The sequence below is a fragment of the Myotis myotis genome, unplaced genomic scaffold (genome assembly GCF_014108235.1).
Source record: "Myotis myotis isolate mMyoMyo1 unplaced genomic scaffold, mMyoMyo1.p scaffold_m19_p_18, whole genome shotgun sequence".
Lineage (NCBI taxonomy): Eukaryota > Metazoa > Chordata > Mammalia > Chiroptera > Vespertilionidae > Myotis > Myotis myotis.
Window position 1 is genome coordinate 8,503,526 of NW_023416322.1, and position 14,161 is coordinate 8,517,686.

Here is a 14,161-nt window from a genome sequence, read left to right on the forward strand (position 1 = left end):
CTCTGTGTCTGTTTACTAATTTGTAAAATGTGGGCAGTAGTCCTGCCCTCACACAGCTGTTGCGGGGATTCAATAAGATGACAGGTAAAGCATGAGGGACCTGCCCAAAGCATAACAGGTGCCCAGTAACTGTTGGCAGCTGCTCATATTCTTATTGTGTGACTCGAGCTCATGAAAGTTTAGTCTTCTCATCTGTAAAATGGGCACAGTGATGCCTACCTCATAAGTTGTAGTGAGGCTTAAGGAAGGCTCATTCATTCATTTGTTCATTCTACTAATATGTATTCAGTGCCTCCTCAGGTAAGGTCTCTGCCTTCAAGTATCTTTCAATTCAGTAGAGAAAGAGGGCAAATAAACACAAAATCAAATCATTAAATAAGATAATTTCAGCCGAGACCGGTTTGGCTCAGTGGATAGAGCGTCGGCCTGCGGACTGAGGGGTCCCAGGTTCGATTCCGGTCGGGGGCATGTGCCTGGGTTGCGGGCACATCCCCGTTGGGGGGTGTGCAGGAGGCGGCTGATCGATGTTTCTCTCTCATGGATGTTTCTGACTCTCTGTCTCTCTCCCTTCCTCTCTGTGGAAAATCAATAAAATATATTTTAAAAAAAAAAAAGATAATTTCAGACAGCCATTAAAAATACAGACTAAAAAAATAGACAAAAAAAAAACAGACTAAAGAAAATCTGATAGTGAGGTAGGAGGAGGGGAGGCGGGGAGGTGGGTGGTCAAAGAAGACCTCTCTGAGGCAGTTGCTTTGAGGATGTGACCCGAGTGTTAAGAAGGAGCCGGCCATGTGAAGATCTGGGGGATTTCCAGTGCAAAGGCCCTGGGGCAGGAAAAAAGGTGGCATTTTCAAAGAACAGAAATGGCCCAGGTGATTGGAGCACACTGAGTGAGGGGCAGAGTGGGGTGAGATGGGATTGGAGAGAGGGACTTAGCTGTGAGTCCCTGTGAGAAGCTGGACTTCATTCTGAGTGCCTAATTCACATTTTAAAAAAGATACCCCTGGCTGCTGGGTGGGAAAGAATTGCAGAAAGAAAATACAGAAACAGGAAGACCGATGTGGGGGCCTTTTCACAGCCCAGCAGGGGGTGTGGGGCTTGTAGCAGCGCGTGGGGGGGGGGGGTAGTGGGTGATAGGAAGGGGTGGATTCCGGGTGTATTTTGGAAGTGGTGTTCTAAGGATCACTCACGGACTGACCACGAAGGTACATAAAGTGCTTAGTACACGCCCCGGGTGACTGTGGGGTGCTCCCCTTTCCTTCCAGCACTGGCCCCCGACTTCAGGCTGAATCCGGTACGGCGCCTGATCCCTGCAGCCCGCGGGGGAGAGGTCATGATCCCCTGCCAGCCCCGGGCAGCCCCGAAGGCCGTGGTGCTCTGGAGCAAAGGCACCGAGATCTTGGTCAACAGCAGCAGGTACCGCCCGCACCCCACCCCAAGCCTCTCCTGCTCCCCCGCAATCTTCCCCGGACCGTGTGCGTCCCCGGGTTGGCCACATCGGCTCTGTCCTGGCTGCAGAGTGACAGTCACTCCGGATGGCACCTTGATCATAAGAAACATCAGTCGGTCAGATGAAGGCAAATACACCTGCTTCGCTGAGAATTTCATGGGCAAAGCCAACAGCACGGGCATCCTGTCTGTGCGAGGTAAGGGTGTGGCGTGGCTGAGGGTGGTGGACTCGGCCACGGGGGCACCATCCCTCCTCACCACCGAGCCCTGGAGTCCCACGTTCCTCCCACTCCAGGACCCGGGTTCATTTGGGACCACCCTCTCGCCCCCATCCAGGATGTAGTCCTGCCTCCTTCCCACACACCCGTGGGGCTGCTGGGAGGTCCGGATACGTTGGCCACGCTGCCCCTCCTCATTCCTGGGACTTAGGACAAACCTCTCCCCTCACCCACCCAGAGGCCTTGTTTTTCTTGGCAGATGCGACCAAGATCACCCTAGCCCCCTCCAGTGCCGACATCAACTTGGGCGACAACCTGACCCTGCAGTGCCACGCCTCCCACGACCCCACCATGGAGCTCACTTTCATCTGGGCTTTGGACGACTTCCCCATCGACCCCGACAAGCCTGGGGGTCACTACCGGAGGGCCAGTGCGGTGAGGGCCAAGGCCGAGAGCCCAGAGCCCCTCCCTCCTTTGGGATAGACAGGGGGCCCGAGATGGCCTTGACCTCCCAAAGCCTTTCCCCTCTCCCTCGGGAACGCCAGCCAGGGCAGACTCGCTCTCGGGTTCGTAACCATCCTCCCTAGAGTGGCAGTTGCCCGTGCGTTTAGGAGAGATGCGGGACAGGCCTGGAGGGCCCTCGGCCACTCACTCCCACTGTTGTGATCCTGCCCCCCAACGCCAATGGCGTCAGTCACTTGGACCCTTGTTGACTGTCTCGTGTCACAGACTGTGTTTGGTCCCCGGGGGGACTAAGTGGGGAGGAGCTGATTCCTCCCACTGAACAGATGGGACCGAGATACAGGGAGGGCCGGACTCAGTGCACTGGCCGGATCTGCACCCCCTGACCTGCCCGCTCCCTGTCCCCCGTGTGCAGAAGGAGACAGTTGGAGACCTGACCATCCTGAACGCCCAGCTGCGCCACGGTGGGAAGTACACCTGCATGGCCCAGACGGTGGTGGACAGTGCATCCAAGGAGGCCACAGTCCTGGTCCGAGGTGACGGGGTTTCCCACTGCCACCCCCACCCCAACTCCCTCAGCTGAGCTATTCTCATCTTTGCTCCCTAATTCCCCGCCTCTCCCTGAGCTGTGGGGAAGTGTTTCTGACAGAAGTTCGCTGAGCCGAACTTATCTGGAGGTTCCTCACAGAGTCATAGACCCTAGATCAGCGGTTCTCAACCTGTGGGTCGCGACCCCTTTGGGGGTCGAACGACCCTTTCACAGGGGTCACCTAAGACCATCGGAAAACACATGTATAATTACATATTGTTTTTGTGATTAATCACTATGCTTTAATTATGTTCCATTTGTAACAATGAAAATACATCCTGCATATCAGATATTTACCTTACGATTCATAACAGTAGCAAAATTACAGTTATGAAGTAGCAACGAAAATCATTTTATGGTTGGGGGGTCACCACAACATGAGGAACTGTATTAAAGGGCCGCGGCATTAGGAAGGTTGAGAACCCCTGCCCTAGGTGAATAGAATCGTCTTCCTCCAAAGCCAACATTTTAGAAAGCGTCCCCAACCACATCCCAAGAGTGGAGGACTTTGCTGAGGCCAGAAGTTTTCAGTGCTGGGAAGTCAGTGCACGTCCCTTTGTGAGGGTCTCTGTGACCCCTCCAGCCTTGGACACATCCCACCCACCACGCAAACCCCATGCCTCACTCTCCCACCAGAGCCTGTGTTTGTGGCGCCCTCTGCTGACCCCACTTGGTACTTCACCAGCCCAAACCAGCCTGGGGGAGGTTGTCTCAAATTGGAAGCTGCCTAATTCTGACCCACAATGCTCTGACCTCTGGTGCAGGTCCCCCGGGCCCCCCAGGAGGCATGGTGGTAAGGGACATCGGCGACACCACTGTCCAGCTCAGCTGGAGCCGTGGCTTCGACAACCACAGCCCCATTGCCAAGTATACCCTGCAAGCTCGCACTCCGCCTGCAGGGAAGTGGAAGCAAGTTCGGACCAGTAAGCATCCTGCACTCTCAGGATGGACAAGGCCTGGCTGTGTGCCAGCAGTGGGGGCAGGGGGCAGAGGGCTGGGGCTGAGCCTGGAGCTTCAAAGAGGGACAAGCTTGGGCCATCTGCCTGCAGAGAGCTCCCAGGCCAGTGGGGAGATGGTGGCACGTGGACAGGGAGAGTTGAAGGAGGAGGCCCTCTGTCTGCTCCCTGAGCACTGGCAGGAATGCTACTGGGGCAATGACTGCATGCACGGGGGTGTGGGGTGCCCACGACACCAGCAGAGGCTCCAGGGCGGGGAGGACTAGTTTTCTGGGCATTTCTGGAAGAGGTATTGAGTGCTCTGTATGTGTCAGGCCCCACCCGAGGGCTGGGCACAAAGAGGTGGGCCAGGCTCCGGCCCTGCCCTCTCCATTCAGACCACCGACTCCTCCGTGCCTTGCAGATCCCGCCAACATCGAGGGCAACGCGGAGACCGCCCAGGTGCTGGGCCTCACACCCTGGATGGACTATGAGTTCCGGGTCATAGCCAGCAACATCCTGGGCACTGGGGAGCCCAGTGGGCCCTCCAGCAAAATCCGGACCAAGGAAGCAGGTCAGTCCTGGTGTCCCAAAGTGCAGTAACTTCAGGCACAGAAACTAGCCCTCCTCCAAGGGAGCCCCAGGCCAAGACCAATTCACAGAGTCCCAGGCCTGCTGACCGGGCTTCAGACTCTAACGCAACATGAAACGACGCAGGCCAGGGCCAGCCACTGCTCTGCACACAGCCCTGTGCACTGACCATGGCCTGACCAAGGCCCTCATTAAAACATGGGGCAACCTTACAGCTCCATGTGAATCTACGATATCTCAAAACAAAAATGGTTTTTTACTGGGGAAATAAAACACAACGAAGTTTGGAGAAGGGAAGGGTCGCACTGGCAGAGCCTGGACTTGAACCCAGGACCCTGGGGTGCTGGGCAGATGTCCTCCCTGGAAGTGCACGAACTGCAGAAATCAGTTATGAGGAAGGTGTGTGTGTGTAAGTGTGAGTGTGAATATATGACTGTGTGTGAGAGTGTGTGTGTGAACCTGTGTGAGCAGGGGTGATTGTATATGAGTGTATGACTCTGCGTGCGTGTGTGTGTGTGTGTGTGTGTGTGAACCTGTGTGAGCATGTGTGAGTGTTTATGAGTGTGTGACTCTGCGTGCGTGTGTGTGTGTGTGTGTGTGTGTGAACCTGTGTGAGCAGGGGTGATTGTATATGAGTGTGTGACTCTGCGTGTGTGTGTGTGTGTGTGAGAGTGTGTGTGTGAACATGTGTGAGCATGTGTGAGTGTTTATGAGTGTGTGACTCTGCGTGTGTGTGTGTGTGTGTGTGTGTGTGTGTGAACCTGTGTGAGCAGGGGTGATTGTATATGAGTGTGTGACTCTGCGTGTGTGCGTGTGTGTGTGTGTGTGAACCTGTGTGAGCAGGGGTGATTGTATATGAGTGTGTGACTCTGCGTGTGTGTGTGTGTGTGTGTGTGAGAGTGTGTGTGTGAACATGTGTGAGCATGTGTGAGTGTTTATGAGTGTGTGACTCTGCGTGTGTGTGTGTGTGTGTGTGTGTGTTGTGCAGGGGCCTCGGGAAGCAGCCAGTGTCTCCCAGTCCTCCGGATGGTTCCCTGGGGAGCAGGAGGAATGGCTGTCTGCCCACAGCCCTCCTGAAAGTCAGTGTCCGAATCTGAGTGGGGCAGGAGGGGGAGACGGGCTGGTCAGCATCTGCCGAGAGGCTCCTGCCCGCCCTCTGAGCCTTTCCCAGGCAAAGGCCCAGCACGAGAGCCTGTCTGTCCACCAGCCCCAGGGCAGGGTCCCAGGACTGGAAATCTACCCCAGAAGTGGGGGCAGGGAAAGACCTGAGAAAGAGGCAGGACACTGCCTGGCAGTTAACAGAGTTTAGGAACGGAAACAACATGGGCGGGGTCTTGCGGCTGCAAGATGAAGTGGACATTCCGTGCCGCCTGCCGGCACCAGAAGTAGATGGGTAAACGGGGGAGTCGTCACAGCTACTAACTAGGCTCTACAGGTGCAGGTGCGGGAAATTACTCTCCCTCTTAACCAGGTCAGGACAAGGGCCTAGTCCAGGAACCAGCCGGAAGCAGGAGGAGAGCTGGTTTATGTCAGACTAGGCATCATGCCGTCTCTATGAGGGTTTTGGAAGGACCCTTTGGCTGGAAGGACACGTCCTAGAGCAATCTCTGGTCCACAGAGCCCTGGGGCCCCGGCCGGGCAGCAGGGAACCAGGACCCTGCCTCCCCTTCTCCTGCCCCACAGGCCTGCCCCCTGGAGGTACAGTGGGGTCTGCCTCCTCGTGCCCCTTCCACATAGTTTCCTGGGTGCCCCGGGCTGACTCCGGGCCCTTTCTGAAACCATTCCACAGCTTTGACTGGGACCCTCCTGAGGACGGAATTCCAGGGGCACGTGGACTGGGCTTCCGGCAGGGCCAGGTGGGAGGGCGGCAGTCTCCTCACTCTGCGCCCCAAGAGTTCATGAGCACACAGAGGCCGCTGTGACGCAGAGGAAAGATGAGGGGCTTTGGGATCAGAACTGAGTGCACATTCTAGCTGTGCCATTTCGCTCTGTGACCTCAGGCAAGTCGCTTAACCACACTGGGCCTTAGTCCTTCCGCCCTGAAAGGGGGACAATGACGCCCAGCTCGCAGAACCAGATGGGCACTGCGATTAAGCGCTCCTTGCAGGTGACAAGGCCCCAAGCTATGGTCATCAAACCAAGTCATAAGACTCTAATCGCTGCAGAAATATTTTGATCCTCAGCCAAGTTACCCCCTGTCAAGCTTCATGAGCTGATGAACTATATCCTTGTTTTAATATCAGCCTTGTTGAATGATAGAGACAATTGGGAAATTAATTCTGCCACAAAAGAAAAAAGTAAAACACCCTGCAACCCAAAATAAATGTTTTTGTGTCAACTACATTCTGAATTACTCATTCCCCTGAATTTAAAGCACACGGGAGCTGGTCTCTTATTTAGTTTCAGCGACAGGAGGGAAGGAGGCAATCATCATTGATGGAATACACACACACACACACACACACACAGAAACACACACACAGAGAAACACACACACACAGACACACACACACAGAGAAACACACAAACACACACAGACACAGAGAAACACACAGAGACACACAGAGACACACAGAAACACACAGAGACACACAGAGAAACACACACAGAAACATACACAGACACAGAGAAACACACAGACACACACACACACAGACGCACACAGAGAAACACTCACACACACTCGCCACTGTCATTTTTAATCTTATTCTCTTTACAGCCCTTTGAGAGGAACAGAATCCTCCTCCTACGGAGGCAGAATCAGGCACAGAGAGGTTAAGTAACTTGCTCAGGGAAGCACAGCTAGTAAATGGCAGAGGTGGGATTTGATCTTGGGTCTGCCTGACTCCAGGGCCCACGTCCAGAGGGACTGTTAGAGGACAAAACCAGGGCCCATCTGAAGGGGGGCCCCACCCTAGGTCACTTCACTGGCTCAGGCTCAGGGCTCTTGTTCCCTCGCTGCCCATTCACCAGCCCATTGACATCTGTGTCCCTTGGTCCCCACAGCCCCCTTCGTGGCACCCTCCGGGCTCAGCGGAGGCGGGGGAGCCCCTGGCGAGCTCATTGTCAACTGGACGGTAAGCGCTTGGACAGAGGCGAACCGTGCCTCCAGTTCTCTGGGGGACAAGTCCTTCCCCCTCCTTCTCCCCCAGTCCTGACTCGCCTCTGGGCGGGGCTGCTGCAGGGAGAACCCAGACAGAGCCACTACCCAGTCCCACGCCACCGCCCTCTCCCTCCCCGGCACCCGCGGCTCCCGCAGGAGCGCCTCCTGGTGAAGGTTGGGTAGGGGCGCAGGATGGGCAGGGAACGCACCCACGGCCCTCACCCGTGCCACGCTCTTGCCCCTCAGCCCATGTCACGCGAGTACCAGAACGGAGACGGCTTCGGCTACCTGCTGTCCTTCCGCAGGCAGGGCAGCGCCGGCTGGCAGAGCGCGCGGGTGCCCGGCGCCGACGCCCAGTTCTTCGTCTACAGCAACGAGAGCATCCGGCCCTACACGCCCTTCGAGGTCAAGATCCGCAGCTACAACCGCCGTGGGGACGGGCCGGAGAGCCTCACTGCCCTCGTGTACTCGGCGGAGGAAGGTGGGTGACCCGGGCCCACCCTCTGCCCCCCCTTCACGGCTGCTACTCCCCCCTCCGTCCCGCAGTGGGGTGGAGAGGACGCGGGGTGCCCGCGGGGAACACTCCCCCCTCCGTCCCGCAGTGGGGTGGAGAGGACGCGGGGTGCCCGCGGGGAAGACTCCCCCCTCCGTCCCGCAGTGGGGTGAAGAGGACGCGGGGTGCCCGCGGGGAAGACAGGCCTGGGGCTCTCAGCCGCTGGCCTCCTTTCCAGCCCTTGCCACCTGGGCTCTCCTCAGGCCTGGGAAGGAAACGGAGGCCCTCGGGGACCCCGTGGCCTTGGTCCTGGACCCTGGGACCTAAAGATCTTAGCAAGGGCCGTCGGGGTTGGTGGCTGCTCGGTAGGACGCGAGGAGGCCCTGGGAACCCAAACCCCTTCTGTATCGGTCCCCAGAGCCCAGGGTGGCCCCGACCAAGGTCTGGGCCAAGGGGGTCTCCTCCTCAGAGATGAACGTGACCTGGGAAGCGGTGCCGCAGGACACGAACGGGGTCCTCCTGGGCTACGAGGTGAGCACTGACCTGCGGCCTGGGAGAGGGAGGAGGCTGGGGTTGAAGGTTGGGGGAGGCCGCCCAGCCGGCGGGGCTCAGTGGTTGAGCGTCGACCTGTGAACCAGGGGGTCGCGGTTCGATTCCAGGTCGGGGCACATGCTGGGGTTGTGGGCTTGGTCCCCGGTGTGGGGCGCGCGACGGGAGGCCGATCGGTGGTTCTCTCTCTCCCTCTCCCTCCTTGGAGCACTCATTCACTCACCTGGCAAACAGCACCCAGTCTGTGCAGCACTGTGAATGCAGCTCTAGCTGAGAACCAATGGCTGGTGCCCACGGGGAAGACAGGCCTGTAGACAGCTTTGAGATGCTAGGCCAGCACCTGCACGGGAGCTACGGGAGCCTAGGAGAGGAGGGGCCTAGGAGAGGAGGGGCCTAGGAGAGGCGGGGCCTGGGGCAGGCGGGGCCTAGGGGAGGCGGGGCCTAGGGCAGGCGGGGCCTAGGGGAGGCGGGGCCTAGGAGAGGCGGGGCCTAGGAGAGGCGGGGCCTGGGGCAGGCGGGGCCTGGGGCAGGAGGAGGGTGGAGGGGCCGAGGGTGGAGGGGCCTAGGCCGCAGTGGGCAAACTGTGGCTCGAGAGCCACATGCGGCTCTTTGGCCCCTTGAGTGTGGCTCTTCCTAAGCCTTAGGAGTACCCTAATTAAGTTAATAACAATGTACCTACCTATATAGATTAAGTTTTAAAAATTTGGCTCTCAAAAGAAATTTCAATCGTTGTACTGTTGATATTTGGCTCTGTTGACTAATGAGTTTGCCGACCACTGGGAGGGGCCTAGGAGAGGAGGGACTTGGGGAAGAGGGGCAGGTTCTGGAAGGGGCATGGCCTGCCCCTCTCATACCAGAGTCCAGCTAGCTCAGCATCCTCAGGGCTGCAGGGAACAGCATGGCCCCCTCTGGGTACCAACTGATCATCCTGTCCCTACGGAACTCTGGACCCAGCGGTTTCTGACCTGAGCCCTGGGCCCACCGATGAGCCCACACTATGGGGCGAGGTAGCCAGGAGGAAGGGGTGAAGAAGCAAGGATGTCACTGCCTAAGGAAGCCATCCGCCCGGTCCCCAGGGATGTGGTTCATACCGTTCCATCAGAGTCAGCTGGGTGTTAGCACTACAGGTTAGGCAGGCCCCACTGAGGAGTTACTCCCCACTCAGGGAGCAGGAGAGGAACAGAATGTGGGGGCCAGGTCCGGAGTCGGGGGAGCCCTGCACTGACCGCTGAACCTAGGGTATCCCGGCCCCTTCAGATCCGCTACTGGAAAGCTGGGGACAAAGAAGCAGCCGCTGACCGTGTGAGGACGGCAGGGCTGGACAACACTGCCCGAGTTACTGACCTGCACCCCAACACCAAGTACCATGTGACCGTTCGGGCCTACAACCGGGCGGGTACTGGGCCTGCCAGCCCGTCTGCCAATGCCACAACCATGAAGCCCCGTGAGTCTGCTGGCCTGGGGTGGGAGACAGTGTGTTTGGGGTGGGGGACAGTGTGTTTGGGGTGGGGGACAGTGTATTTGGGGTGGGGGACAGTGTGTTTGGGGTGGGGGACAGTGTGTTTGGGGTGGGAGACTGTGGGGGACAGTGTGTTTGGGGTGGGGGACAGGTGTGTTTGGGGTGGGGGACAGTGTGTTTGGGGTGGGGGACAGGTGTGTTTGGGGTGGGGGACAGTGTGTTTGGGGTGGGGGACAGGTGTGTTTGGGGTGGGGGACAGTGTGTTTGGGGTGGGAGGGGGTGTCTCTAGGATCACTCTTTCCCCCGGTGCAAGACAAATGCTCCAGCCCACAAGCCTGGCTGGACGGAAATGAGGCAGCAGCCTCGTGAGAATGGGACTCGGATTCACAGCCTCTCCCACCTGTGGGTTCTCAGGGGGTTTGTTTCTGAGGCAGCTGTGACGGATGTTCTGGGTGCAGCGGCTAGGCGGACACTCAGGAAAAGGCTGGCCAAAGGCAAGGGGTGGGTGGTGAGGACACACTCACAGGTCAGCCCGCCCAACTTCCTCCCTCCTCCGGCAGCTCCTCGGCGACCTCCCGGCAACATCTCCTGGACGTTCTCGAGCTCCAGTCTGAGTATTAAGTGGGACCCTGTGGTGCCTCTTCGCAATGAGTCTGCGGTCACGGGCTATAAGGTAGGAAGGGATCGGCCAAGCACTGGATGGTGGGAACGGCTCGTCTGCATTCGCAGGGAACACAGAGGGCTGCGCTTTGTAGCAGAAGGGACCTGCGTTAGATGTAAGAGGAGATATACGAATGGGTCTCCAGGTAACTTGTAGTGGCCACTATAAGAAAGGGGGCGAGGTGGTATGGCTGCAGGAAGGCAGGGTTCAGGGGGGCCGTGGTGGCCTGGGGGAGCCTGGGGTCCTTCCAGCCTAAGGGGTCTGCAAAAACAGTGCAGCTGGCTGCAAGCTTTTCTCCACCAATGACGCGCTTGCTGAAGAGCCTGGTCCTGGTCAACAGGAAACAGGAGGGGTGAGGACGCAGGCCCTCCTGGGCCCGGTGCCTCGGGCCGAGGGAGGGGGAAGAATCGGCCCTGGTGTAAGTGACGCCACTGCCCAACCTTCCCACAGATGCTGTACCAGAATGACATACACCCGACGCCCACGCTCCACCTCACCAGCAAGAACTGGATAGAGGTTGCCGTCCCTGAAGACATCGGCTATGCCCTGGTGCAGATTCGGACCACGGGGCCTGGAGGCGACGGAACCCCGGCAGAAGTCCACATCGTGAGGAACGGAGGTGCCGCCTCCCCCCACCCCTTCCCCCCGGGAGTCTCAGGGTCCACTCAGATGCCTGACGAGGGAATCCTTCCTGCCCAAGGCAAACCCAGTCCAGCCAGACCCCAAGGGGAAAGGGGACAGCAGGCAGGAACCAAGTACAAAGTAGTCCTGGAAGTGCCCTTGCCCCCCCACCCCCAACCCTCACCCCTCTGAGAGCTGGGGAGGTGAGCATGCTCTTCTCAGGGGGCCAGGGGGAGGCTGAGGCCCTGAAAAATCCCGTAGGAGTGTGACTCTCAGTCCGGAAGCCTGCCCTCCATGAGCCTCCATAGAAAGGCCTGGGTCCCCTCGCAAGAGTGGGGTGTGGTGGGGGTCGGGGTACCCAGCCAACCCTGCCCCACGTTTCTGCCTGCCCCTTCCAGACACAAGCATGATGGTGGAGAACTCAGCAGTCTGCCCGGCCCTGCGCCCCAGCACCATCCTCTCCCACTCCATGGCCATGCTGGTCCTCATCGGCCACCTGGAGCTCTGACCCTGGCGCCCCGCCCTCCACCGCCGGACACCACCTCCGAGGATGCCGCCAGCTGGCCCGGCCCCTCCCGATGCCAAGACGGCCCAACACTGTGCCTGAGGATGGCTGGTTTTAAATACCTACTGTAGACAGTGCCCCTTTCGTAGGAGGTAGAATATTTCATATTCTGCCACTGGCTAGAACCCATGCGAGGATTTTTTTTTTTTTTTTTAAATCAAGAGGCACCAGGCAGTAATTTCCATGATGATACGGAACCCGTGCCGGGCCCTCTGGGTGCCAGGCCTATGGGAAGAAGGGCATCGGAAACATTCCCTTCACATCCTGGGACTGCAGATGGACTCTGTCCCCTGAGGGCAGCGCCCCAGACCCAGCAGGAGCACTGGATGTGACCCGGCTGAAGTGGAACAAGGCATACACATGAACATCCCTCAGTCTAAGGAGAGAGCCACCCCGGGACCAAGGATCCCCCTACTTTCTCGAGGGGCAGCACGGCTGGACCCTGGCACTGCCCTCGATGACTCCCTGGAGGCTCCTGCCACCTGACCGGGTGGCTGAGCACCAGGGCCCTGATGGCTGAGCCCCTACAGCATTGGGGGTGATACTCCAGACTGTGGGGGCGGGAGAGGGAGCTAACAGGGACTGAGAGGCTGGGACACCTGGTGGGGAGGGGCACCAGACTTGGCCTGACGCTGCCCTCTTAGCCAACACTGCCAACCCGACCTGTCACCCAGAGTGACAGCAGCCACCACAGGTGGCTGGGTGACCTAAGGGCTTGCCTTGGGGAGGCCCCCCACCCACCAAGACCCATTCTGCACAGTCCCTCCAGGGTTGGGCAGGAGGCCAGAGACGGGTGTGTGCCCACCCCCTCTCCAGCGCGGCCTGCAGGCGCAGGACTCCACTCCCCCCGCACGGACCCGCTGGCGCCTGGGAGAGTGAACCGCAGGCTTCTGAGAAGGACAGAGGATAAACAGGGCCCTGCCTGCGCCCAGGAAAACCCGATCACCTGGCCAGACCCGTCCCCCGGGCTGCCTCAGACCGTTCTTTGGCATTTCTCCAGAAGAAAAGGGGTTAATAAACGGGACCTCCTGCCTTGTGCTCTGGGTACCTTACCAGTCACAGAACATGAGGCTGTAGAGCTCACCTTGTCCAAGCGCCTCACTTTACAGAGGAAGACACTGAGCTCGAAAGGCTCAGGGTCACACAGCGAGTCCGCGACGGGGCTCAGATGAGAACTCCGGCCCCCTTGTTACGGTGGTCAGGGACAGTGGGCGTGGAAAATTCTGCTTCTGGAGACTCTGGCGGGTGATCACGGGGTGAGCAGCCTGGCTGGGGCCAACCCAAGGTGTGGGCAGATTCTAGGAGACATCAGGCCCTTGCCTTCGGAGCCTCGCTTCTGCTAAGACCTCACTATGCCGTGCTGGCTTGAAGCCCCCGTGCCCCTTACCCTTGTTCCCAGAGGCCAACGCCAGGACAGGGATTCCCCAAACCCAAGGGGCAGTGGCGGCACAACCCGTGCTGACTGGTGGCCCTTGGCATCCACAAGCATCAGGACAGGTATCTCGTAGGGGACGGGCCCCCATGCCTGGTTTTTGTCGTTTACAGTGAGAGCCCTATTTTGCTATGGTTTTTTAAACTTTTAAGTCCTGCTCTATTTTCCAGGGCAGGTTTATGTTGATGTTTTTACCCACTACAGTTTTTTCAAAAATGTAAGCTCACACCTCTTCTCCCCACCACCTCTGCACCGACACCGCCCCAGCCCAGGACTGCCTCCCTGGAGACCAGGCCACACCCTCCTCGCCTGCTCCCATCCATCCCCCCAGGCAAGGTGCTGGGCTCAGCTCTGTGACCCTTACAGGGACCACAGACTTGGCCTCGCCTCCGTGCTGACCTCCGTGGCGGTGATCAGGCCATGCCTTGCTCTGTCAGAAAGGGGATGCTCACAGGAAGAAACCTTCTTCCAAGGTTTAGCTGATTCTGTCCTCACTGCCAGGGGAGCAGGGGACAGGCGTCTGTGCTGGGCCCTCACTGCCAGGGGAGCCTAGAGCAGTGGTTCTCAACCTTCCTAATGCCGCAACCCTTTAATACAGTTCCTCAGGTTGTGGTGACCCCCAATTTCATTGTTACAAATCGAACATAATTAAAGCATAGTGATTAATCACAAAAACGATATGTAATTATATATGTGTTTTCCGATGGTCTTAGGCGACCCCTGTGAAAGGGTCGTTCGACCCCCAAAGGGTCGCGACCCATAGGTTGAGAACCGCTGGCCTAGAGGGATGAGGGGTTTGGCACGGTGCCTAACCAGCGAAGCTGGAGGCTGCAGTCCTAAGCTTGCCTGAGTCAACAGACACCACCAGTGTCTTAGCTCTGAGGAGGCCCATTAGCAAAAGGGAGGAAGGCAGGTCTCTGGGAGCTGAGGGGGGGTTCTCACTGGGAAAACTCAGTCCCAGGGTAAGTGAACCACTGTGCCGGGAGGACCTGTTCCAGGACGCAGGACTACACTAAAACCACGTCCTGGCG

General features: G+C 58.3%; 1 protein-coding gene across 1 annotated transcript in view; it reads left to right on the plus strand.

The window, feature by feature from the left end:
* The window catches only part of CNTN2 (contactin 2), a 31,433-nt gene extending 17,658 nt beyond the window's left edge, over positions 1 to 13,775 (plus strand). Inside the window, exons 11-23 of the mRNA XM_036344717.1 lie at positions 1,269 to 1,419; positions 1,522 to 1,649; positions 1,930 to 2,105; positions 2,548 to 2,668; positions 3,486 to 3,644; positions 4,081 to 4,230; positions 7,254 to 7,324; positions 7,597 to 7,831; positions 8,262 to 8,374; positions 9,650 to 9,836; positions 10,412 to 10,524; positions 10,963 to 11,131; positions 11,532 to 13,775. Coding sequence (XP_036200610.1) covers positions 1,269 to 1,419; positions 1,522 to 1,649; positions 1,930 to 2,105; positions 2,548 to 2,668; positions 3,486 to 3,644; positions 4,081 to 4,230; positions 7,254 to 7,324; positions 7,597 to 7,831; positions 8,262 to 8,374; positions 9,650 to 9,836; positions 10,412 to 10,524; positions 10,963 to 11,131; positions 11,532 to 11,641 — 1,883 coding nt within the window. The 3' untranslated portion in view covers positions 11,642 to 13,775. The remainder of the gene's footprint in view (positions 1 to 1,268; positions 1,420 to 1,521; positions 1,650 to 1,929; positions 2,106 to 2,547; positions 2,669 to 3,485; positions 3,645 to 4,080; positions 4,231 to 7,253; positions 7,325 to 7,596; positions 7,832 to 8,261; positions 8,375 to 9,649; positions 9,837 to 10,411; positions 10,525 to 10,962; positions 11,132 to 11,531) is intronic.
* Positions 13,776 to 14,161: the final 386 nt, after the last annotated feature.